General features: G+C 40.0%; 1 protein-coding gene across 3 annotated transcripts in view; it reads right to left on the bottom strand.

Annotated features, from left to right (window-relative positions):
* Positions 1-27,154, bottom strand: part of MAPRE2 (microtubule associated protein RP/EB family member 2) — a 160,075-nt gene that overhangs the window by 47,039 nt on the left and 85,882 nt on the right. For all 3 annotated transcript variants that reach the window (XM_011222881.3, XM_034643298.1, XM_002917594.4), the window contains one exon: positions 17,914-18,041. In XM_011222881.3, the coding sequence (XP_011221183.1) occupies positions 17,914-18,034 (121 nt within the window). In that variant the 5' untranslated portion in view covers positions 18,035-18,041. The remainder of the gene's footprint in view (positions 1-17,913; positions 18,042-27,154) is intronic.

Genomic DNA, 27,154 nt, shown 5'->3' with positions numbered 1-27,154 from the left:
CTAAATATTTCCTCTTCTCATATGCTGCTTCTAAGAAATTACAACTGAAAATTTGAAGTTTAAAAATTTTTCTAGATTATAATTCTGTAAGAAGTCACAAAATAAACTGTAAGAGAACGTATGAACCTTTCAGACTGATGTCAGGGGTGGAGGGCCAGCTGTACCCTTCCTCTTCATAGAACAATCTTGGGGGGGATAGATAGTTCATTTGTCTGTTCCTGTGTCATGATTTCAAATTCCAGTATATATACACGTAAGAATTTAGTTTTACATATTTATGTAATGTATATATAAAAATATAACATATATTACTGTTGTCAAAATCTCCTAGCACTTTCCCAGAAATGTGACATCATCTGTGGAGAATATATTAAGCTATATTGGGTTTTGCCACAAAGAACTACTCAAATTGCCCATCTGATGCTCTCACAGGCCAAGGAACTATTATACGGAAATGTCTGTATCACTGGATTCAATTACAACTTTCTACCATCTTAGTTGGCACTGATGAAGGGTCAGAAGGACGACAACCTTAATTTGCCGGACACATCCACACAATTATATCTCTCTTTACAGGTAAATTATTTGTGACAAAGCTTCTTCTCTCAAGCTAGAATCAAACAGGACCAGGAAGTGGGCAGAGGAAGATACAGAATGGAACCTTTGGTCCTTGGATCGAAGCCTTAATCATCCTGAACGGATTGTGACAAGTCATACCTCTCTAAGCCAGCAGTATTCCCATCTGCAAAACGTCAGGTTTGGATACATCTCTAAGCTCTAAAATTAGACGATTCTCTAATTCTCTGCCATCAACTTCTCTTTTAAGGGATACTTGATATTTCTGCTAATCAGGAGACAATAATGCTTCATTCTCATATGACTAAGACTTTTTGCCAGCGCTCTTGCTTCTAGCCATCACCACCTTTTGTCGTATTTGCTGGAAGAGACATCAGGGACACTGCTGTGTCTGGAGTAATGCTCCCAGGGGCACACATGCCCCTTCTGGGTTAGAGCTCTCCCATATATTCCTCCTTGAGCTCCTGACATTTACATACTCAGCAACAGAACTGTATGTTCTGTCACAGTTGAATTAGTAAACGTCTTTTCTATTGGAATACTGTTTTTACACAATAATCAGGATCATTTGAGCTCTATTTCTGCATTCGGCCTTGTCATTCCTTGATCTGGGTATTACTGCAGAACCATGTCTGTAACCAAAGCTCTCACCTCACGCTGAAGGCACTATTCTATTCCCCTTTGGGAAATCAGGGCTTCTTGGCAAGGGTAGTGAGGCTGCAGAATACAGGGTTACAGATTTCCAGGACATCAGCAGAACTCTCCCTACGTATACAAATGCAAGGCTTGAAGAGCTTAATGGCAACTGTGAAATAATGCTGTGAAACAGTAACATTTTGAAGGAATTTAAAATCCTCAAGTTCAGCTGCATCTTCCTAGTCCAACAAAAATATGATTAAGTTAGTAGTAGCTCTGTTTTTGTTTTTCTAGGCATTTCCCTCGTTTCTGGCGTGAAGAGGAGCTTGATAGCTTCGGTTACTATGGTGTTATTTAACGCCGTTAGAGTGAACTTGGGACACTGTCTCTTTCACCTGCCCCAAGTCACAAGTGCAAAAGTAAAGATCCAGAGTGCAGAAATCTAGCTTTGACGGAGCCTGTTCCCTGGAATTCCCACGGTCCTCAACTGAGCTTCCTGCTCCTTCCCACTGTTTGGAGTTATGTCAAACTTCTTATTCATATTTTAAACAAGTCCCAAAGACAAGGAACTTTCAAAGTGATTTCATAAAGAAGAAAAGGAGTAATAACCAGCAGGAAGATTTCAACTCCTGCAGACGGAGACAGAGCAGGCCTATATGAATTGTGCAGTGTGCTGAAAAGCACCCCGTCTTTCCCTTCTCCACATACAGAGTAAGCTGTCAAAGGACATTTTCATCTCTTCCTTTACAGAGAAAGAAATGTGCCAGCAATCACTACTCAGGCAGATGGATTTTTAAGAGTATCAGCAGATATATTACAAGGCCTTGCCAAACCATGTGGCTGGGCTCTCATCTGATATGTACACTCAGGTTTTTATTAATTCAAAGGATATAAAACCTTTTGAAGCATCTTATAACTTCCAATTATGAAATCAGTAATAGAAATGACAAGTGCAGCATAAGAAATATCATCAGTAATATTTGCATGGCGACAGATGAACTATTCTTACCATGGTGAGCATTTCATAACGTATGTAACTGTTGGTCACTATGTTGTATGCCTGAAACTAATACTGTAGGATTTCAATAAAAAATAAAAAATTAAAATACTCGTAAGGCTGCAGCAAATTACAGTTAAAGACACTAACATTCTGTGCTTATAACCTGCCTTCAAGAAGTAAGAATACTTTTCATTTTTATTAAAGATTTATTTTAGAAAGACGGTATGTGTGAGCAGGGGGAGGGGCAGTGGGAGAGGGAGAGAGACAATCCTAAGCAGGCTCTACACCCAGTGGGGAGCCCGATTCAGGGCTCCATCTCATGACCCTGAGATCATGACCTGAGCCGAAATCAGGAGTGCAACACTTGACCGACTGAGCCCCTCAGGCACCCCATGAAGCAAGAATACCTTTAAAAAGGTAATGTTACCTTTAAATAGGATTTTTATTAAGAAAATTGCAGAGCAGTGTTAAAAGTGAGATCAGCCATCCAGAAAAAACTGATTGGATGTTAAGATTAGTGTACTGAGTTGATTTAAAAGTACTTCCAAAAGATCATGGAAGAATAAATATTTTTCAAAAGGAAGGTCAATGTAGGAAAAATCTACATATGAAATAGCCTTTAAGATTTAGGTATCAATATTTTTAGACAAAAGGTAAATTTTAGAGCAACAATTAGAGATTATAATGGACAGAAATCTACAATACACAGAAGAGAGCTGATATCCTATGAGTGATATCTGTGAAAATTTTTGTAGAAACTTTTTAACACTCAGTTGAAAACAAGAATATAAAGATACTGAAGTATAACCGGATGATTTTTAGTTGGGTTTTTTCTGACTAAATGGCAATTACCCCATAACTTGTCATTGTCTATTTTAATGCTTTTAGGAAAAGATTCAAAACTTCAAATCTGCCTATTGATACAGAAAAAGATTCAGCCAATTGAAAGAAGTGGGAGGTGAAGAATTATCTTGCTGGTCTGAAATACTTCTTTTCAGGGGTGCCTGGGTGGCTCAGTCAGTGAAGCATCCAACTCCTGATTTTGGCTCAAGTCATGAACTCAAGGTCGTGAGATCAAGTCCGGTGATGGGCTCCATGCTTGGCATGGAGTCTGCTTGAGGATTCTCTTCCCTTCCCCCTGCCTCTGCTTCTTCCGATCTTACACACACCCACATGGGCGCTCACTCTCTAAAATAAATGTTAAAAAAAAAATACTTCTTTTCATCTGCTAATTAGGAGGTGCTGGGAGCCTGGTTTCACTTCTTTTTTTTTTTTTTTTAAGATTTTATTTATTTATGTGACAGAGAGACAGCCAGCGAGAGAGGGAACACAGCAGGGGAGTGGGAGAGGAAGAAGCAGGCTCCCAGCAGAAGAGCCCGATGTGGGACTCGATCCCAGAACGCTGGGATCACGCCCTGAGCTGAAGGCAGACCGCTTAACCGCTGTGCCACCCAGGCGCCCCTCACTTCTAGCTTCTAACACCAGTGATTTCCTTTAGGGTAATGGGCTCAAATTTTACTGCAAGCTGTCTGACCTATCCAGCTTCATACAGAAAGATCTGGCTTCCATCCGGGCATCAGGAATGAAGGAAGCAGCAGCACTTGGAGCACAGGCGGGCGTGGTGTGCAGGACAAAAGGTCACCAGCTTCCAAAGAGTCTGATATTGAAACTGGCAGTGAGATGTCCCAACGGCTTGACTCCGAGAATAGAACTGAAGTTAGAATTTGGCATTCCGGACAGAGGAGAAAAGGAAGCACAAAAAGCCCTTCTTACAAATGAAAAACAAGTTAGAGAGGTACATATGAAACCCATTCTGAAGGGGTCAGTTTTCTTATTAGGGTCATCAAAACAAACTTCTGTAAAGCTGTGACACCAGGGGACAAAGTGTCTTTACATGCGCTTGGTGTTTGCACATTGTTTTGTATTAGCTCCTCTACTGCAATGAACAAATGTTTTTTAAGTGCTGGAATTACATGACTAGGTAAAAAGGGAAGATTTAAATTATGAAAAGTTTGAGGTGGTGGCAAGATCCTGAAAAAAACGGATTTCATTTCTAATTTTTTGGTTACGCTAAAGAAATCTCTGTCTGTAGGTAACATCCAGGGATGTCCCTTTATTAATCAACGAAAAACAAATAAACCAACAATGTTTATTGACCAATTGGATTTTACTTAAGAAGTAACTTAGTTTTGAGAGATCAAATAGGAAAATCAGACAACACACAAAACTAGAAGTGCTCAAGGATATGGCAGAGAGACATAAATCCCAAGGCATTAGCTCAAAATTTTGCCCAAGAAAAAGCCAAGAGTAATCAATATTCTCAAACAGATTAAGCCAAGTTCAACTTGCACAGTCATTTCTGCTCCTCAAGGACCTTAATAACCTTTAATGTTGAGGTTGTAAGTATTCAGTGACCCTAAGACTTTGTAGAACTCTGAACACTGAAAACAGGGAGAGCTCACATCTGGAAGAAAAGGAGGAAGGTGGCATTGGAGAAGGCCCTCAAAGGGTATTCCAAGCAAAGAGGGAATTAGGACATTTGGTGAAAGATGATTTAGGGCAAATGTAGGGGAAGGGCAGGGGCAATGGGGGTAGATGCTGGAAAGACTGGTTGCAGCAACTGTTCAAAGTTTAAAAGACAAGAAGAGAAGCAATTTAATTTGGTAGGTCATGGAGAACCAATGCTTATTTCTCGGCACAAGTGTCTTTATAGAAAAATGCCTAAAGTATGCCATTTTTAAAAAAGATTTATTGTTTTGAGAGACGGTGAGGACGTGAGTGGGAGGGGGTGCAGAGGGAGAGAATCTCATCCCTGCTAAGCGCAGACTTCCATGTGGGGGCTTGATCCCATGATGTTGAGATCATAACCTGAGCTGAAATCATGGGTCGGAAGCTTAACCAACTGAGCTACCCAGATGCCCCAAAAGTACACCATTTTCAAGCTCCAACTTTTAGAACATATCTTTTTTAAGGGAAAATGAGATTAAGGGCAAAAGACCTAAAGCCTATGTACTCCTCCCAATTTCTCAAGGAATGCTACTGAATCATTGCCTGTATCACTCTATCAACAGTTCATGCTAGGCCACTATGTAAATTCTAGGTATCCTAGCTGACGAAGAAGCTTTTTGTATAGTGCAAGATGTAGTGGTATGAATTGACCAGAACAAGCCCACAGTCCACTTCTACACAATGTACCACTCTCTACAGTTGCTCTTTTCGTGGCTGGGGTCACTGTCCCTGGGACTGGGGGCTCTTTCTAGATCGATGTTACTTCACCTGTTCTCCAGGGCTTACAGGTGACGAGTCCTTACTCATCACCACTCCCCCTCAAATGCAGTCCACCGGCTCTCACCAATGCCAGTAACACCATCTACTTGCCAGAAGTAGAGCATTCCCTTTCCCACATCTCCTGGAGAAGAGGGCTGGGGGCCAGAGAAAGCCCAGAAGGCCAGGGGTGGTATCAAAAGAAGCCCCAACACTTATAGAAGAACCACCATTTAACATTCATGCAGACGGTAAAACATGACAGAATATTCTTCTATAATGAATTGTTTTCTTTATATTTCATAGGTTAATCCCAGAAGACTTTGCTTTTCTAAGCACAATTTTAGTATTAGGAGAAATCTAAATTAGTATGAGGAATGTATGAGTATTTACTTCAGGGATTCAATTATATGACCACAAGGGAAATTAAAAAAAAAAAAGGAATAAAAGAAATTTAAAAAAAGCAGGAAAGGAGCTTTTTTAAACATTGGATTTAAACACAATTACATATAATTTTAGAACTGACATACACATTTTCATTAAAATTTGGCTCCTTATTCAGTTTCCTAAAGTTCTTCTATGAACTGTCATACAACATAATCTAGAAGAAATCAAGGCGGAGAATGATCCTCTTATGGAGAAGAGAGACTGCAGGAAATCCTGTTGGCACGAGTTCCTCATTTACATGCTTCTTATTGTCAAATAATTTGGTCATAAAAGCTTATGAGTGTTAATACTTGGGCAAGATCAAACCTTTGGAAGGGAGGGAATAAATACAGAGAGGTAATTTGCAATCTGTCTGAATTACGTAATGGTTACAGAGTGGAAAAAACCCAACCTGCAGAGCCACGGTGTAGAGTTGCCAAGCAATTCAATTTTTTTTTTCCAGGTATGCAATTCTAACATGCCCCAAGCATTTGACAGCGACTTCTGACACTCCGTTTTTATAGTGTCTACATGGCTGATAAACTGCACATTTAAGAACATAATTCAGAAAAAAATACGTTAGAAAAAGTACTTTCCTTTGAAGAACAGGAAAACTTGAAGCTAATGGCTTGATTTTTTTTTTTTAGTAAGCTTTTTTTTTTTTTTTAAGTCGAAGCCTAATACGGGGCTTAAACTCATGACACTGAGATCAAGACCTGAGCTGAGATCAAGAGTCAGAGCTTAACTGTCCGAGTCACCCAGGTGCCCCACTGCCTTGATCATCTTAATTGTGTGAAAACTAGACAGCCCGCTAATGTTTCAGATATTCCCATGCACACTGTGCCTGTTAGTGGTAGAGGCGATCTGAACAAGCAGATCGGCTGGACGTCTACTTTCGTCCAAGGACCATGTTCCAGCTTTGCTTTGTACTGAGGGAAGCTGGAAGAAAAGGAACTTGAATGATCTGGATCCCAGTACCGAGGAGAACTTCAGTAATAGAGGAATGAACAGGTGTCCACTGGATGTGATCGGTATTGTTTTTATGTAACTGTATCCCCAGATCCGAGTCCGTCACCAGACACACTGAAGGCACTAAGTATCTGCTGACTTCAGAGACACAAAGCTGTACGTTACAACACCAAAAGGACATCTAAACACAACCTTTACTCAAAATCTTCATCCTCTTCTTCTTGGCCTGAATCTTAACCACATGAAAAAACCTAGTTTGAACAACATTTCTATTAAATTATGCTTCATAAATATTTATTCACCATCCACTAAATTTGCATGGCTATTCGGCCAAATAAGGCCAACACAAGAACCTTTCCTAGACTAATCTTTCTTTGACTACTACAGCATTTTTATTACTTGAAACATTACTGTCCCTCTTCTGCTGCCTGAATCTTAATATACGTCCCAGTCTCAGGCACACAGGTACATGCATAAAACACTGCATCTTCTCTCTGCCTTCACCAAACGTTTTCTGCCTAAAATGTCATTTTGACACTTTTTACACTTGAACAGAAAATTCTCATTCTTTAAAGGTGAGTCTAAATAGCACTTCCTCTCTGAAGTTTTTCTATTCTTTGTACAGAATTAACTATTTCACTATAATGGGTATGGAAGCCACTATAAAGCAGGTTGACTTGTATTTAATTTAGCTCTCTCTCTCCTAATTGATTGGTAACTCACTAAGACTGGAGGTGGTACCCAATCCACCTTTCTACTGTGTTATTAGCACAGTGCCAACCACAACTATGAAACTGACAGCTCCAGAATTTCTGTCTGGCTGGAGCTGGGAAACAGATACGGGAATAAGGGACAGAACGGGATGGGAATGGGTGACACTCTCTAATACTGCATTAGTAGGTCCCTTCATAGAAGGCTCAGGAAAGCCACTTTTCATACCGAGGGGGTTGGATAAGTACTGACAGAGGTCTTAGCGTCGCTACTGCCACTGGGTTTACCGAACTAAAGAAATACTGGGAAAACAGTGATACCTTGATGCATAAATCCTTTGGGGGGACCAGACTTGTAACAAGATTATTCTAGATGTTCTTTTTCCTCAAGAGCACAGAAAGAAGGAAATGAGGATATGAAGTCCTCTCAGACGCAGGCTTCTTAAAGCAAGCCTGGATTCAACGTGAGGAAAGGGCTATATTCTTGAGTTTTAAATGGTGGACCAGGCACCCATGTGCTTGTCTATCTCTGAAGGAGGCATTATCCTGGCTGTGGCTTCACTGGCCTGGAATCATTCTGAGACAGGTGAACAGCTCTTCCAAGGAGGGAAAGCTGTTCAGAGCCGCCTTGTCTTGCTTGGAGGGAAAGAATTCAGATCAGGAGAGGGAACAAAAGAGAAGAGGAAAGCCTCTTTCTCTCCGCCATCCTCAGTAAGTAGAGCAGGGAAAAATCATTCTAAGACCGGGACCAAGCGCCTGTGAGTTTCTACTAGTGTCTCACTACCTCTGGTGAGAAAGGTCTTGATGAGACCACCGGGTCACACCCTTATCATCAAAATGACCGGATACATCTCATTTCTTCAAGTACTAAAGGATGAGGATACAGACTTCTAATTCCTCCTCCTCTAACATCCTAGAGATGTTCAATGGGCTCCTGAATAACGGATATGGAAAAAAAAATCAAACACACGGGTGTGCACACAGTGAGTTGTCTATCATACCCACAGCTGCCATACATTCAGCAAGGAGGGCATAAGGTTGTGATCCAAGGAATCCTCAGTTTTAATATGAGCTGTGAACATTTAGCTTCCCTAAGCTTTTATCCTCTTATATAAAATACAAATTAAAAATTCCTATTCTTCCATACAGGGCTGTGATAAGAATTAAAGTAAATACACATAAAAGCACAATGAAAATGGTAAAGAGCAATATATAAAAGCTGAGGCCTTATGACATCATTTTTGTGCCCCTCAAGTATAAAACTATGTATTATGTGCCTGGTTAAAATAATCAGAGCTGTAAGAATGAACAGGATTGAACTGGATTGTTTCAGATATGAAATATGAATCTCCAAAATGCATGTTTTAGATTCAGAGGGCAAAGAACCAAAGAACAAAAGGAGGTCCTTAGTCTCCCACTAGCAAAGAAAGGCTATGAACACATTCCTGAGATCTTCTGGTTTATCTGCTGAAAAACATCCGAGGGCTTCTCCAGGCCTGAAGTCTTTCCCCAGATAAACATACGAGGTGCTTAAGTAATCACAAGTTCATTTATGAAAGGAAATGGCTATTTTTCCCCAATTTTCTACTCTTCCTGTTAAAGTCTTTAGATGATTTAAACTGAAAAGGGAAAGAAGCAATATGAATACCAAGTAATGTTTTATGAGGAACAAATCCATCATGTAAAGTAAATGACATCTTTAGAAAAATCAAAACAACTCAATATATTTGAATACACTTTTTCTTTTCCCTTAAGAGACTTGTTTTTACAGATCTTGGTGAAAAATTTCAAAATAAACATATATGCTTTAAAAGTAAGTGTCTTATAAAACAGGCAAAATCAGAGAAGGGGCTCTAAAAGTTTCTGAAATTAGAATTATAAATTACAAGTGAGTCTTAAAATCCACCATGTCCTTGGGCTCCAGCCTGATGTTTCCCAAACTCTTCCTCAAGATTCCTGGGACCATGCAGTCAGGACGCCAGGCAGTACAGCTGGTGGAGCCAGTGCTGCGGCTTCTCAAGCGTGTTCCTAGTCCCGGGCCTACCCTCCACCGGTACAAGCCTCATCACCTGACCCACCCACAGTGCAACGATGCTCATTTCTGGACCCATAACCATGGACCCACTCATGGTTTTGAGCCAGTAAAACCCAGCAGAGTCTTGCTACAGATTAGAAGAAAAAAGAACCCAAATACAAAAAATTGTGTGATAATTTCAAAAAAATACAAAAACACAATACAAAAAATTGTGTTTCTGAATTAGTGATATACTTATAACCCTGAAGACGGCATTCATCTATAACATTTGTGAATTTTCCCAGATGGGGAAAATAGCTGAAGTCTAGAATTTAAGGGATTGCTTTGTACAAATTCATACAATTTTTGAGAGTTTTTGTGATTTTATTGAGAATTCTCAAAGGTATTCATTTGCATTTCTAATAATATGTCATTAATTACCTTTGTTTCTGTTAAGGTACTATATTTAGTTCATTGTGATGACACGTTCCTTGATTTTTTGTTAAGTATAAATACTGCCAGTCTTCAATAAAACAATCACTTTCTAGGTGATATATTTTCCTAGCCTATTTCCCCTATTTTATGGTGTTCATCATACCTATGAGGGACTCCAGTAGAAATGAGTAAGAACAGAAAGGACAGATCTGTAGATCTGTGCCTGTGAAAAACACTAATGGAGTCACGTGACACTTATCTAGTTAGGGACCAGAGCAGTTATCACTGAGGACTAGCTTTACGGAATTTAAAATATTTGTTGTTGGGTGCCTGGCTGGCTCAGTTGGAAGGGCATGTAACTCTTGATCTCGGGGTCATGAGTTTGAGCCCCATGTTGGGCACAGAGATTACTTAAATACATAAAACTTAAAAAAATATTTGTTGCATTTCTCACAAAGAAACAAACAATTCTATGGTTTCCTGAGACTACCCCATGTATGCATAGTTGGTTCAAATAGAGTAAAATCACTCTTCACATACTCATATGATGAGATCATGAGGAAAACCTGTATTTCTCTTATAGAAGACAACATGACTCCGTGTTTCAAGGCTGTACCTAATAAAACACATATTATCTTACATACTGTTCACCCCATCTGACTCAAGAGCGAGGATTTCTCAGGTCTTTCCCAAACTATGGCCATTCATCCAGGAAGCACCCACCCAACTCCCAACTCCCAACGAACCAGAAGGAAGGTCCTTCTCTACTGACTCCCCATGACCCCACCCCCTCCCTCCTTTGCATACCCAAAGCTCTTCCAAAGCAGCACTTACTACAGCGTGGTCTCTAGTCTTTTGCAAGGACAGAACCATGCTGTATTGAGCTCCTAGAGGACAATGAATATGTCTTTTTTTTTTAATTTAATTTTACTTAAACTCAATTAATATATAGTGTATTATTAGTTTCAGAGGTAGAGTTCAGTGATTCATCAGTTGTATATAACACCCAGTGCTCATTACATCATGTGTCCTCCTTAATGTCCATCATCCAGTTACCCACTCCCGCACCCCCACCCCTCCAGGAACCCTCAGTTTGTTTCCTGTGATTAAGAGTCTCTTATGGTTTGTCTCCCTCTCTGATTTTGTCTTATTTTATTTTTCCTTTCCTTCCCCTATGATCCTGTTTTGTTTTTTAAATTCCACATACAAGTGAAATCATATAGTAATTGTCTTTCTCTGATTGACTTATGTTTTATTTATCTGAGTTCCTGGGGCCCAGCCCAAGGAAAGGCTCAAAACATCTGTGCCAAATAAAACTAAATCGATTATCAGAACTGAATACAGTAATGAGCCAGAGGAAGATGTGGCTGATTGCTTTCAAAGATGTACTGTCCAAATACATAAAAAACAAAATTTACAGAGGCAGTTTGATCAATGAAGTGAATACATACACTTTTTTCCCACTAGGGTATTTAGCATTACAAAATGCAGTAAACAAAAAACCCAACAGAAACAAAAGCACCAACTTATGTTTACTTTCAGTATTGCACAACAAAGGAAACAGTCAACAAAACTAAAAGGCAACCTAAGGAATGGGAGAAGATATTTGCAAATGTCTTATCAGATAAAGGGCTAGTATCAAAAATCTATAAAGGACCTGTCAAACTCAATACCCAAAAGACAAGGAATCCAGTCAAGAAATGGGCAGAAGACATGAACAGACATTTCTCCAAAGAAGACATACAAATGGCCAACAGATACATGAAAAAATGCTCAACATCACTCAGCATCAGGGAAATACACGCTAGTCTGAATGGCTAAAATTAATAAGTCAGCTAGTCTGAATGGCTAAAATTAATAAGTCAGGAAATGACAGATGTTGACGAGGATGCAGAGAAAGGCAAACCCTCTTACAGGGTTGGTGGGAATGCAAGCTGGTGCAGCCACTCTGGAAAACAGTGTGGAGTTTCCTCAAAAAGTTGAAAATAGAGCTACCCTACCCAGCAATTGCACTACTGGGTATTTATCCACAGGATACAAACATAGTGATTCAAAGGGGCACATGCACTCCACTGTTTATAGCAGCAATGTTCACAATGGTCAAACTATGGAAAGAGCGCAGATGTCCATCAACAGATAAATGGATAAAGAAGATGTGGTATATGTATACAATGGAATATTACTCAGCCATCAAAAAGAATGAATCTTTCCATTTGCAAAGACACGGATGGAACTAGAGGGTATTATGCTAAGTGAAATAAGTCAGTCAGAGAAAGACAAATACCATATGCTTTCACTCCTATGTGGAATTTAAGAAACAAAACACAGGAGAAGGAAACAGATGTACACAGGGGAAGAAAAGGAAAAATAAAATAAGATGAAAATAGAGAGGGTGGCAAACCATAAGAGATGCTCAACTCTAGGAAACAAACTGAGGGTTGCTGGAGGGGAGGTGGGTGGGGGGATGGGGTAACTGGGTGATGGGCATTAAGGAAAGCACTGGATGTAATGAGTGCTGGGTGTTATATGCAACTGATGAATCACTAAATTCTACTCCTGAAAGTAATAATACAGTGTATGTCAATTACACTGAATTTAAATAAAGAATTTAAAAGATATGTAAATACACAAATTTAGAAGGAAAAAACCTATTGTATGCCATATTCTGCTCAAAAAAGAAACTCCCTTTCATCCTGTGCCTCAGTTGGCATACAGGAGTATACTGCCCACTGTAGTGATTAAATCTGAGGCTGGGCCACTCCCTCCATTACCCAACTTCCTTTCTGCCCCCTGTTCTTTAATTAGCCGGTTTACAAAGACCAAGTAAATGGCTTTTAAAATAAAACTGGAGGAAAAAAATGTCACCAAAGAAAACCCCCAAACAAATAAAAAAAAAAAAACCCTACCTCTCTACATAATACGTCACAACATGAATAACATTCCATTATAATACAATTACATCCATAACCAGAGCAACACGATCCAAGAGGACTTAACTTTCTGATAGCAAATAACAGTCTGATTTTATAAAGCTAAGTAAGCTCTTGAGCTGACAGACACAGATGAAACATCCTTACTTGGTTTCAGTTCAAGAGAGTCAACAAGAGAAGGTCTACTAAATTTAGACTCTGAGCTGATTTCATCATGAACCTGTCCTCCTGAAAGAGGTCTCTGCAGACAGAAGAACAAGGCACAGGGGACAGCACACTAGGATGGGATTAACCTATTTAAGAGGCACAGACTGCAGCCAGAAACGGTCACAAAGAATACTCTGCTAGGCTCGCAGCACCTGCCCAGGCCCAGGGCATGGCCGACAGCCACACCTTTGTGAACCCGAGTGTTTCTGTGAAGCCTAGCTCCTTCCAGAGAGCCATCAAGGACCCAGAATTGTAAATGGGACTACAGTGACTGCAACATGACCAGCTGAATCTAGAAGCTTTCCCGGAAGAAAAAAAAAATACCAGAAACTTGATCCAAGACAGAGGTTGAAACAATTTGGAGAAGCACAAATTGAAACTGAATCAAATACTGACCATGTTTCTTTCTCTTTAAGCTAGTGAAGAAAATACCTAAATTTTCCATCTGAAAAAAAAGTTTAATTCCAATTAAATTTTACTAAAATACTAAAATGCTCCGGAAGATAACGGAGCTGTTACCCAGCATAGCGACAGTCCAGGCAATGCCCACCTGACGCGTGGTTTGTATCTCTGAAGGTGTAAAAAGTCAGCAGTTGGCTTGTCATGTGGAGTGGGTGGGAAGGAGGAAGGGAAGGTTGCACGGAGAGGACGGGCCAGTCCACGCTAGCCACCGGTCGCGAGGTCGCTGGCCAAGCCCCGGCAGTGACTCAGCAGCAGACCCAATGGCTTTGCTGCTTAGATCCCAGTGGGCAGGAGAGGATGGGGACACAGAAAAATGGATGCCAGAAGTTTCAAAGGAGATTTGGTGTATTAGTACAGGGGAAAGGGGGGGTGTAGAGGAAAAGGAAAGGGACATTTCTTCCACTCCCATCAAATTCCTCTCCCCATTTCTTTTCGCTCCTCTCCATATAGCCTGCTACCTTTTCTGTCATCTCCAGCATGGTATCTCACGTTGTTAAAGCTGTTTGTGTTTTTTTTTTTTTCCTGGATTTTTAGCACCATGCTGTCCATCCTTCCTCTTGAGTACCTCATAGAACATTCACTGGTTTGAGCTGGTACTGAAGCAAAAACAAAGTATCTCACCCCACGAAAAGCCTTGGGAATTTTGTGAAGCAACTGAACTACAACCTAGTATTTTGAAGCTGAATCAATCTGGTGTTTCGTGGGGTTCAATCCCCCAATTCAACCACGGGAAACCCACAAATACTGTTCATTTTTACAACAGACAGGTGAGCAGCACGGTGTCCTGTGATTACAGGTGTATGTGCACAGCCACCATCATACTGCTTTCCATTTATACAGCCCCATCTTTCACCTGAAACACGGAGGTTGCTTTTTCACAAGAAATGAATGCACGCTGAATATGCATCTGATTCTATGACCCAGATTTACTGTTCAAAGGAAATTTTCATAAGGTTACATCCTTGGGATAAAATAACAGGAGATAAGAGTGAGTCACTTTCATTGTTTTGAAACTCACAGCAAACTACCTCCACGTGTTAGGCCTTCTGACACCACCTCTCTTCTAAGATGCTTATATACAAACGAACGTCATATAAAGGCAGAGAACTCTGAAGAGAAAGGAACACCAATGTGAGGCAGTAGCTTACTTCTCTATGAGCTGTAAAGAAAAGCTGACATCAAGTTTAGTATTAGCTGAAGGGAGACCTCTTAGCTGGAAATAAAAAAGAAAATAATGCAAACGGGGGGGCGGGAGGATTGCCAAAGGGGAACTGCCAGAATTAGAGCATAAGTCTTTAGCAAAAAGAAATAATTTTATTGAATAAGGAAAAAATCAGTTTAAATATTTGAAGTTATTGTGTGCATTTTCCCACAGCATACTAAAATACAATCACACACAGTAAACTGAAGTCATTAAAAGTTGAAGAAAAAAAATATTATCAAAGAATTTGACTACTTTTACGTATGATGAGGAGAAATCACTAATCACTTAGTGATTTGTTCTTATTCTAGTAGCAGTGTCCTAGCTGCCTTAAATGTCTTCTAGAACAATGAAGGGCATAAATAAATAAACTCATAAATAAATAAATAGAAAGACAGCATCTTCCTGCTAAATGCCATTGCTGAAAAGAAGAGTCACAGACTAAATTATGAATGAGGTAACTGCCTGATAGGTTTTGGATATTTTAACGTCATTTTAGTGGTTTGGGCCTTCTCTAAAATGCACTGCAAGCTCTTGGCTACAACAGAAAAGTACCTGGGGTGCTTGTTAAAATACAGATCTTAGGTTTCACAACCAGAGAAACTGACTGAGAAGGTCAAGGATCCTAAGAATCTGCATTTTTAAGGAGCCCCATAGGAGATTATAAATGCACACGGTCTCCAGTTTGAGGAAACTACTGCCTAAAATTAAAGACCTATCTTTGTACTACATGGATTAACATGATTTAGGCAAAAACCCCACGTTAACTTCTATACTACAGTTTTTTGAGCAAAAACGTATTTCAGAGCAGAGGGACCTTTAAAATCTACTTTATTCTTCTGAATCATCAACCTTGTAACCTTAGGTAGTCAGTGAGTTATCTCAATGAAAATTATCTGTTTAGTAGCGGCCAAAATGGTTTCTAGGAGGTTTCATCACGCTGCAAGTGGTTGTAAAATGCATACCAATGCTTTAAGAGACCTGTACAAGAATCTTTCACAAAGGCTGCTTAAAATATTGTTGGCTTTGCCTTATTAGAAAAGTAAAAGATCAGCAAAGAAATTACATTTATTACTCAAACATTTATTACACCTATTACTACTCTATCTAAAAGTTCTAATTGCCTTCTCATTGCATTTGCTAGCAAACACTCTCCATGCTAAGAAAGCTGTTCACGAGCTCATCGACCACTGAACTCCTCCTTCCCATCTCTTTTCCTGATACACCTGCATACACCCACTTTGAGAGTAAGATACACATTTCTGCCTTTGCCCCTAGCAATTGCAAACGGATTTTCACTCACCCTGCAACAAGCATTTCTGAGGGAACGGTATGTGTCAGGCGCTGTGGAGAAATGGAACTACCAACCGTGATGATACTGAAGGGGGCATGCGCTATTAACAAAGGAACTGCTAACCACAGAAACCTCTGGGTTTTTTGCCCCCAGCAAATTAAAAGTAAAATCCTGGAGTGCTCCAGAATGCACAGCAAGAACAGTACCATGAAATGTGACTGCGCGGAGATCCGCAGTGGAGACGCAAGAGGGCCTGTTTCTCACAGTGACTGTTGGGAGTCCTTTCAACAGGCCAACGATACAGGCCTCGCACATCATCAAGGTCTACGCCAGCTTTTCTTTAGCTTGTACTCAAGGCCGAAGAACTGGTTGGTGAGCATCCATTATTGATCTCACCAATTACAAGACTTATGTTTGAGGCCTGGGTGCAGGGAGGGTGAGTGAGGTAATGCCTCGGTCCTAGCCAACTTCACTGTGTTCCTTGAGAGACAAACGATCATGGGAGAAGAGGTGTCAATAGTAGTGAGAGTCTGTCCTCTAGAGATGATTCTCAAATCTTGACCTGGACAAAGGAGAATATAGTCACTGGTGGGCAGTGGACTCGGGCTTATCTGAGGGGGACTCCTGGGGGCTTTCCAAGTTCTCACTACACTTCATGAAATCTCTTCACACAGGACCCCCTGGGAAAGACAGGAGAAGGTCTTCCCGCTGTAGCAGCTGAACCTAACTTCCTTGTGTCTGTTATGTCTTGTGGAATGTCACGCAAACACACTTCAGGAATACTTCCTAATACCATTTTCCTGTCACAGCCAGAGAGGAAATCTCTTACTTATAAGTTCACATGAAGAAAATACTTCCTATATCCAAAGGAAGACTGTTTCTCTGATGAATACTCAGAATGTATTACTTTACCAGTGGCACGTTTTTATAAGATGCTCCTACTTAATCAAGGAAGTCAAATCTTCATTTTTTTTTAAATTCAACATGTATTCTCTGTAGACTACTTTATACCAGGCAGGGTGCCACCTTAGGCATCTAAGAATAAAACCCAGTCCTGTCCTCAAGGACTTCTGGTGCCTTCAGGGGAGTCACAGTTGGACCTTCTAACACAGCGTGCCCAAGTCTTCCTCTGGAAGAGTGGGCAGAGTGTTTTGGGGGACCTGGGGAACTCTTCAGAGGGGTGATGACAGTCGGAGTTTAAAGTTTGAATAAGATTTTAACACAAATGAAAAGAAGAAAGACCTTTTCAGCAAAGGGATCATGAAAAAAAGTTATGGAATGCAAAAGGCAGTCTGTAGGGAACACAGAGTACTTTGTGGGACTGAGGCACGGGGGGTACGGGGAGAGACGTAGAAATTGAGGAGCTAAGGATGAAGCAAAAATAGAAAAAACTTTATCAGGCATGAAAAAGAACGAATTTTATCCTGTAGGAAGGACAAGGTGGAGCCTGGGAGGTTTTTTTTAAGAAGGGGTTGCAAGACCAGTCTGTGTTTTAGGAACAGAAGTGTCGTGGCTGAGAGGACGGCTGAGAAGAGCCTGGAAGACCAGTAAGAAGGCATTATAGAGACCGTTCATAATATGTGTTGAGACTGTTCTGTGCTCTTAGATGCCCATGATCACATCCCTCCACATGTTCTTTAGTTATATTTGACTTTTCCCCCCTTTAATTACATACCAATACTGATAAATATTTTTTCCCCACCCAAGATGCATCATCTGTGGTTCATAAAATAACATTCCACATGATAGGGAGTAAACATTTAGGTAAATACATACTTAAATCTCTTACCTGAACAAAGCTGTTCCACTTTTGTGTAGTTTAAAGATACTATGTCATTAACCCATGCGATGATGTCATGTCTGCTCATAGTCTCTTGGGTTATCGAGGTAGAATACACATTGACCGCCATTCCCCAACTAGAAAAAAACAAATAAGGAAAAAATTAACTCCGAAGCACAAAAGATACCTATTCAAGGTCAGGATCCCTGGCAGAACTCTAAGGGATGGAAAAGGTCTGCTTTGGCTGAGCCTTTCCTCTTCTCTCTCTTCTACATATTTGCTGAGATATGATGAAATTTCACGTTATTATTCATGCCATATCACTTCACATCTCCCTCTGCTGGACTCCAAGGTTTTTCAGATTCTGAAATACCTATTTTCTCATGTAATTTGGTCTCACTTTCATCTTTAAATCTATGTGTAGTATTAAAAAGTTATCAGGTCTGTAACAGTGTGCACTGGAGTCACCTTTCATCCTTCTACGTACTTCATTATACTCCATTACTTGCCAACGGCTCCCCCTCCCACACCCCTGGAGATGTAAATGGAGTTCTGTTGTATCCAGTTGCTCAGGCTAAAAACACGTTGCCCATTCTTACCTCTGTTTCCCTCACCACCACCTCCGATCCATCAGCAAAGTCTACTGGCTCTACCTTCAAAGTATTTTCCAACTTTGGTCAATGCTCATCTGATGCTTTGCAGTAGTCTTTTCCTGGGTCTCCCAACGTGCACCCTTGCTCCCCACCAAATATTCTCAACACAGCAGCCACAGTGATCCTACTGACAAAAATCAGATGCTTTCTCTCCTTAGTTTAAAACCCTCCCATGGCTGCTCATCTCACATTACAATCCAGAGTTCTTACCAAGCTTTAGCAGGCCTGATATATTCTTACACCTTTCCTTACTACCCTCTCCCTCACTCCACTCCATCAGCACAGCCTCCTGCTTGTTTCTTGAACTCCTCAAGCTCACTTCCTCTTCAAGGCCTTTGTACTGCTGTGGCTTCAGCTAGGACCATTCCCCAGTTTTGAGGTGCACGCCCTCATCTCCTTCATTAAGGAGGCCTCATCTTTATCTCCTATTCTTTTCTCTTCACAGACCTAAGACAGAAGTTCCACGGGGGCAGGGATCTTGTCCATTTTATTCTTTGTATATCCCTGGTGTCTAGTTCAGGTCCAGACACAGAGTAGGCTTTCAATACAAATGCTGAAAGCAGAAATGTGCTCCCCTACACAAAGCTTTGGACAAAGCTTTTATAAAAATATATAAAAACATGTGAAAAATTTAAAAGACGTACTGCCTAATTACATGAGTCTTCCCTTTAATTTACTCCTTCTGTTTCATGACACCTATTTCCCCAACTTTTCACTGGAGTGATATGTACAGAAGTTTTGTTTAAAATATTTTGTTATCTATAGCTCTGTGTAATTGGTTTCCTTTTTTTAAACCAATAAACTATTTTTTAGAGCTGTTCACAGCAAAACTGAATGGAAGCAGTCTTCCCATATACCCTCCTCTTCTCCCCGCCCCAACCTCTGCCACTATCCACATCCCATACCAGTTGGTACATTTGTTACAATCAATGAACCTACACTGATGCACTATCATCACCCAAAGTCTGTAGTTCACAGTAGGGTTCGCTCTTGGTGTCATACATGCTACGAGTTGTCACAAATACATGATGACATGTATCCACCATCGTAGGGTCCTACCCAGTAGTTTCATTGCTCTAAAAATCCTCTCTGCTCTGCTGATTCATACCTTCCTCCCACCAATCCCTGGCAGCCACGGATCTTCTTACTGTTCCACAGTTCTGCCTTTCCCAGAATGACATACAGCTGGAATCATATAGTACGTAGCCTTTTCAGACTGGCTTCTTTCACTGAGCAATGTGCAGTTAAGGTTCCTCCATGTCGTTGCACGGCTTGACAGCTCACTTCTTTTTAGTGCTCACTATTCCTCTGTCTGAATGTACCACTGAGCTAATGAAGGACATCATGGTTGCATCCAAGTTTTGGCAATTATGAATAAAACTGCTACAAATATCCATGTGCAGGTTTGTGTGTGGATGTAAGTTTTCGATTCATCTGGGTAAATACCAAAGAGCACTACTGATGGACTGTATGATAAGAGTATGTTTAATTTTATAAGAAGTTACTAAACCATCCTAAGTGTCTATCCAAAGTGGCTGTACCCATTTTGCATTCCCACCAGCAATGAATGAGCGTTTCTGTTGCTCCACATCCTCACCAGCATTTGGTTTTGACAGTGTTTTGGATTTTGGCCATTCTAATATGTGTACACTGGTAAAAAAAATTTTTTAACTTTTAAACCTGGTTGAAACTTTGCAATTTTACTAATTCTGTGCAACATATAATTCTTAAATCTTTAAAAAATTATATATTTATAAATACATAAGAAAGAGAGAATGTGCATGGGGTGGGTAGGGGCAGAGGGAGAGAGAGAGAAGTTCAAGCAGACTCCCTACCGAGCACGGAGCCAGATGTGGAGCTCAATCTCATGAAGCTGAGATCAAGACTCAGATACTCAACCAACTGAGCCACTCAAAGGCCCCTACTTACATAATTTTATGTAAGATGTGTGTATCAACTTTTATTTTGAAAAAAAAAATTTTTTTTTTAAAGATTTATTTATTTGACAGAGATAGAGACAGCCAACGAGAGAGGGAACACAAGCAGGGGGAGTGGGAGAGGAAGACAGGCTCATAGCGGAGGAGCCTGATGTGGGGCTCGATCCCATAACGCCAGGATCACGCCCTGAGCCGAAGGCAGACGCTTAACCACTGTGCCACCCAGGCGCCCCCAAATTTTTTTTTTAAAGATTTCATTTATTTGACAGTAAGAGAGAGAGCTCACAAGCAGGGGGAGCAGCAGGCAGAGGAAGAGGGAGAATCAGGCTCCCTGCGGAGCAGAGAGCTCACCGTGGGGCTGATCCCAGGACTCTGAGTTCAAGACCTGAGCTGAAGGCAGACGCTTAACCGACTGAGCCACCCAGGCACCCCCCCAATTTTATATATATATATATATGGGTGTGTATATATATATATATATATACACACACACACATATATATACACATATGTGCATATATATACCCATATATACATATATATACACATATACACATTTATATAACTTATTTTGAAAGTTTTTTGATACATCAAAAAACCATCTGTGTTTACTTCTTGGCTTCAACAGTTATCAATATTGGTCAATCCTGTTCCATTTACACTAGTCAATACTCCACCCCAAATCCTACCCTCCATTCCCCAAGCCAGTTTGTTTTGAGGTAAGTGTCAAGCATCTTATCGTTTTGCTGTATTTCAGTATGTGTCTCTGAAAGACAAGGACATTAAAAAAAACTCAAATAGCATGATCACATCTGAAAATAGAAGTAATTTCTTAATATCAAATATACATTATAACGTCTTATAATTTTTTTCAGTTTGGACAAATAAGGTTCAGACATGGTGAATCTTTGATATGTACTTTAAATTTCTTTTCTCTGTAGATTTCTCCTCCATTTCTAATATCCCCCCCCTTTTTTTTAATTGTTGAAGGAACTGGGTTGTTTCTTATATAGTTTCTACAATCTGGATTTTGCTCACTGCATCCCATTGGTGAGGTTTGACATATTCCTCTATCCCCTGGGTTCCTATAAATGGGTCATTTGATCTACAGGCCAGATAGGATTCAAGTTCTAATTGGGGGTTCGGAGGCAGGACTACTGTGCAGTGTTTGAACTTCCATCAGGAGACATATAACGTCTGACTCCATTTGGGATACTGTTAGCTATTAACAATATTTGTTTAGATCCACCAATTCTTCAGAGACTTCAGTCATATTCTATTCAATTTTGATTTATCACCTACACTAGTTCTGCAAAGAGAAATTTCCCCTCTGAGGTGCTGTTCACATAACAAAGACAGGATAGAGGCCTGATTTGATTTACCATTTTTCAAAATAATGAGGTAGTTCTCTACTATTATCCAAACATAACTAAAAAGGTTTTTACCTTTTGAAGTAGAATTATAAACTCATAGCAAGTATGTAGGTTTCAATCCACCACAGTTTATATCTTTATTGGTGTGAGCTTGCAAGAACTTATTCAAGCTGGTTTTTGAGTTCTTCTGACAAGGTCCCAGTAGTGTTTGATCATTTCCTTGCTTTCTGGTATGACAAAATGTTCCAGGCCCAACTTGGACATTTCCTGCCTTAGACGTAAAAACCGTTATTTCTCCAAGGGTTATTTCTTTAGTCACAAATGGTATTGAGAAATAAATATTTTTAAGCATGGCTATATAAGGACAGAAAAATCTCGTTTTACACAAAAATCTATGTGTTTGTAAAAGGGTTGTGTTTGGAATGCTTATTATGTCTATAGCAATAAAAATCTGCTTTCCACCTACTGTGCTAAATTAAGACTTTTTTTTTTAAAGATTTTATTTATCTGAGAGAGAGACAGAGCGCACAAGGAGGGGAGGGGCAGAGGGGGAGGGAGACACAGACTTCCTGCTCAGCAGGGAGCCCAATGCAACCGTCAATCCCAGGACCCTGAGATCATGACCTGAGCTGAAGTCAGATACTTAACTGACTGAGCCACCCAGGTGCCCTGGAGATTTTTTTTATAAATAGAAAATAAATATCCATCTATCCCCAAAAGCACCCTCATCTCTAAATTCTCTTCCCCTAAAGACCTAAGAAAAAAACTTATAGTATTGGCATTTCAGATAATGGGACCATAGTTACTGCTTTTTTACAACACAATTAAAGGTTTTTGAGTATCTGGTTAATAACACGCACTGTTTTCTTTAGTCTATCATTTATTAAATAAAACCATTTGCTTTTAATATATAATCAACTTTGTATGACTTTGTAAATGATACAAAACCTTAGTAAAGATAATTCAAAATTTAGAACATTCTAAACTGCTTGAAGTCATTTTCGTTTGCTGGCCTAACTTCTGGCAGTTGATGTACTCTTCTGACGGTTTCTTCCTCAGGCAATACTGGCAAGCTTTGCTCTACCATGCACTCTACCATTGCAGGATGAGGCTGCAAGGCCCAGAGTTGTGCTTAGATGACATCCAACCAAATTGGGATGAAATTTTTTATCCAGATGATTTAAAAACAGCTAACCACAAAGCAGGAGAGATCCAATCATGTCTGTGATTTAGAAAGATAATCCCTATACAAGTGAATAGAGATGTTCTGTGGTTTCCTAACAGAAAGAAGTGTGCAACCAAGGAACAGGTGGGAGAGTTACAAGTGCTTTTAAGAAATCCATGAGAACAGGGAAGCAAGTCATTCCTTTGCTGGAGGTTCTGCCAGTGAATCACACTTTCCTCCAGGTCTTTATTGATAACATTCACCTAAGGTCAACAATCTTTCCATATCCAAACAGACCCTCAGCTCACAAAGGCAGGGAAAGCACTATGTGCCTTGAAGGAGCTCATTAGGAAGACCAGGGAAACAATGAAATACCACCTGATTTTTACTTCAGAAAAACTCCAGTTCATTAGTTACTAGACTCAACCACTCTAACCTCTACCACATGCCCTCTCTAACCAACACAGCTGCAGTCCCCAGAAACCCCAGCAGTAAGAGCAACCTGCTTTAGGCGACCTGTGGGGAAACCAGAATGGAGGGCAGACCAAGAGGAGGGTGAGTGAACGAAGGTTAGGAATATTTTAAGTTTTCTTTTCTCTTTTTAAAAGTAATCTCTACACCCAATATGAGTCTTGAACTCAGGACCCTAAGATCATGTTCTTCTGATTGAGCCAGCCGGTACCCCTATTATGTTCTGCAAAATAAAACAACACACTAAATAGATTTCTATACCTACTTCACACTTACAGCAATGGAACCAGCATAGTTAATTTCTTTTCTTTTTTTTTTTTTAAAGATTTTATTTATTTATTCAACAGAGATAGAGACAGCCAGCGAGAGAGGGAACACAAGCAGGGGGAGTGGGAGAGGAAGAAGCAGGCTCATAGCCGAAGAGCCTGATGTGGGGCTCGATCCCATAACGCTGGGATCACGCCCTGAGCCGAAGGCAGACGCTTAACCACTGTGCCACCCAGGCACCCCAGCATAGTTAATTTCTAATGATAATTCATGCTGATTAGAACATTCTTATCAATCTTCCTCTAAATTTCACCAAGATACTCGCAAGTCATTTCCCTTTGTGGTTGTCTTTTGCTCCCTTCATTAGTTTCCCATCCAAATGCACAATGCCTTCTGATTTTAGAGGGAGAGTGCTGGGCCCAGGCCCCTTCTCCGCAGAGGGCTGGTGCTCTTCCTAACCTCTACGAAGTCAGGTGGGCGCCAAAGCACAAGAAGAATTCTATTCCTGCTCTGCCATCCATGCTTCTCTCTTCCCAAATTCTTCAGCTCCCACTTTTTCTACAGGTGCAACTTCAGTATATTCAAGCCTAAAGCATTCAGATGACTAAAAGTTCACAGAGGAAAATGGATCTTTTTCCAAATGTTAAACTCAGGGCTGGTGAAAGCATATTTAATAACCTTAGTTTTCTGCGGACACACTCTAAAATCCTAAAAGATTTCATTACAATTTCTTCACAGTCAATCTAGATTACAATATAAAAGTACCAGCCCCCGCTTATTTAGAAATGTTTGGATAACACAAGGAAAAATTTTTCTATTATTTTAAAGTGATTTCATACTCCCATTTTGATCCTTGAAAGAATCTTGTGAGGAAAGCAGAGGAGGAATTACAGCCTTTCCTGACAAATGTGGATTCCTCATACTTCTGAAAGTAGGAATTAAAATAATTCATATAAGACATCTATGAAAGAAACTGAAAAAGACAAATGGAGAGATATTCTGTAATTATGGACTAGAAGAATATCATTAAGATACTATACCATACTACCCAAAACAATCTACAGATTCAATGTAATTCCAATGGAATTTTTACAGAACTAGAATATAAAAATTGGTATGGATCCACAGAAGACCCCAAATAGCCAAAGCAATCTTGACAAAGAAGAATAATGCCAGAGGTCTCACGTCCCCTGGTTTCAAACTATATTACAAAGCTATAGCAATCAAAACAGTATGGCACTGGCATAAAAACAGACACATAAATCAATGGAACAGAGAGCCCAGAAATAAACCTACACATGTATGTATGAGCAATTAAGACAAAGGAGGCAAGAACATACAATAGGAAAAAGACAGTCTCTTCTATAAATGGTGGTGGGAAAATTGACAGCTACTTGCAAAAGAATGAAACTGAAACACTACCTTACCCATATACAAAAATTACCTTAAAATGGATTACAAACTTGAATTTGAGATGTAAAACCATAAAACTCCTAGAAGAAAACACAGGTGGTAAGCTCCTCAATTGCTGGTCTGAATGTTTTTTCAGATCGGACTCCAAAGGCAAGGGCCACAAAAGCAAAGATAACTAAGTATAACTACGTAAAATTAAAAAGCTTCTGCACAACAAAGCAAACCATCAACGAAATGAGAACTGGGAGAAGACACGTGCAAGTCATATCAAATTAAGGGGTTAATATCCAAAATATATCAAGAGCTCATACAACTCAGTCACAAAACTAATCCAATTAAAAAATAGAGGATCTGAATACACTTTTTTCTAAGACATACAGATCACCAATAAGCACATGAAAAAGTGCTCAACGTCATGAATCATCAGAGAAATGCCAATCAAAACCGCAATGAGGGGGCACCTGGGTAGCGCAGTCGTTAAGCATCTGCCTTCAGCTCAGGGCGTGATCCCGGCGTTCCGGGATCGAGTCCCACATCAGGCTCCTCCACTAGGAGCCTGCTTCTTCCTCTCCCACTCCCCCTGCTTGTGTTCCCTCTCTCGCTGCAGCGCTCTCTGTCACATAAATAAATAAAATAAAATCTTTAAAAAAAAAATTAAAAAAAAAACCAAACCACAATGAGGTATCACTGCACACCTGTTGGAATGGCCAGCATCAAAAAGACAAGAAATAACAAGTGCTGGTGAGGATGTGGAGAAAAGGGATCCTCGTGCACTGTTGGTGGGAATGTAAATTGGTGCAGCCACCCCGGAAAAGAATATGGAGGTTCCTCAAAAAATTAAAAATAGAACTACCATATGATTCAAATTCCACACCTGGATATTCATCCAAAGAATACAAAAACACAAATGTGAAAAGATATATGCACCCCTATGTTCACAGCAGCATTAATGATAGTAGCCAAGATATGGAGCAACCTATGTGTGCATGAATGATGAATGGATAAGGATGTCTCTCTCTCTCTCTCTCACACACACACACCCCCCAGAGCTACTCAATCATAAAACGGAGATCTTGTTATTTGTGACATGTGACAACATGGATGGACTATGAGAGTTTTGCACTAAGTGAAGTCAGAGAAAGACAAGTAGCACATGATTTCACTTACAAGTAGAATCTAAGAAAACAAAACCCAGACTCCTAGATAGAACACAGTGGCAATTGCTAGAGGGGAAAAGGGAGGGTGTCTGTGAAGTGAGTGAAGGGGGATCAGGGGATACAAATTTCCAGTTATAAAATAAGCCTGGGTGACGTAATGTACAGCATGGGGAATACAGTCAATAACGTTGTATTAACTTTGTATGGTAACTAGTAACTCTGTATGGTAACTAAGTAACTAGACTTACTGTGATCAGTTCACACTGTATGTCAAATCACCATGTTGTACACATGAAACCAGTAGAATATTGCACGTCAATTAGGCTTCAATTAAGAAAAATTCAAAATACTAATTTTTTAAAGATTTTATTTTTAAGTAATCTCTATACCCAACACAGGTCTCAAACCCACAACCCTGAGATCAAGAGTCACAACGTTCTACCAACTGAGCCAGCCAGGTGCCCCTCAAAATACTAATTCTTAAGTTTACTAATTTCTGAAGACTCAGTCAAGAAAAATGAATGGCTAAGAAAGGTAAGTAATACCAAATTCTACAGAATAAAAAGACAATGCAACATGCAAGGTTTACTCTGTTTGGATCTTCAGCATGTCTTTTACAAGGTAATAACAGTTTATTCTTATAAAACTTGCAATCCAGCTCCTGGGCCATAAACACTTCTCTGTGTGCCATCCTTGCAGAAAAGGAAGTCAAAACATTGTCCTCTAATTTGCAGCTTTCAGTCAGATTTTCAACTAGGTGTTTAAAACCTGTTAAGTACAGCAACACTGCAAGTAGATAAAGGACAATTCCCTA

The sequence above is a fragment of the Ailuropoda melanoleuca genome, chromosome 14 (assembly GCF_002007445.2).
Source record: "Ailuropoda melanoleuca isolate Jingjing chromosome 14, ASM200744v2, whole genome shotgun sequence".
NCBI classification, from domain to species: domain Eukaryota; kingdom Metazoa; phylum Chordata; class Mammalia; order Carnivora; family Ursidae; genus Ailuropoda; species Ailuropoda melanoleuca.
The sequence above is the reverse complement of the archived record's forward strand: the minus strand, read 5'-3'. Positions and strand labels throughout refer to the sequence as shown.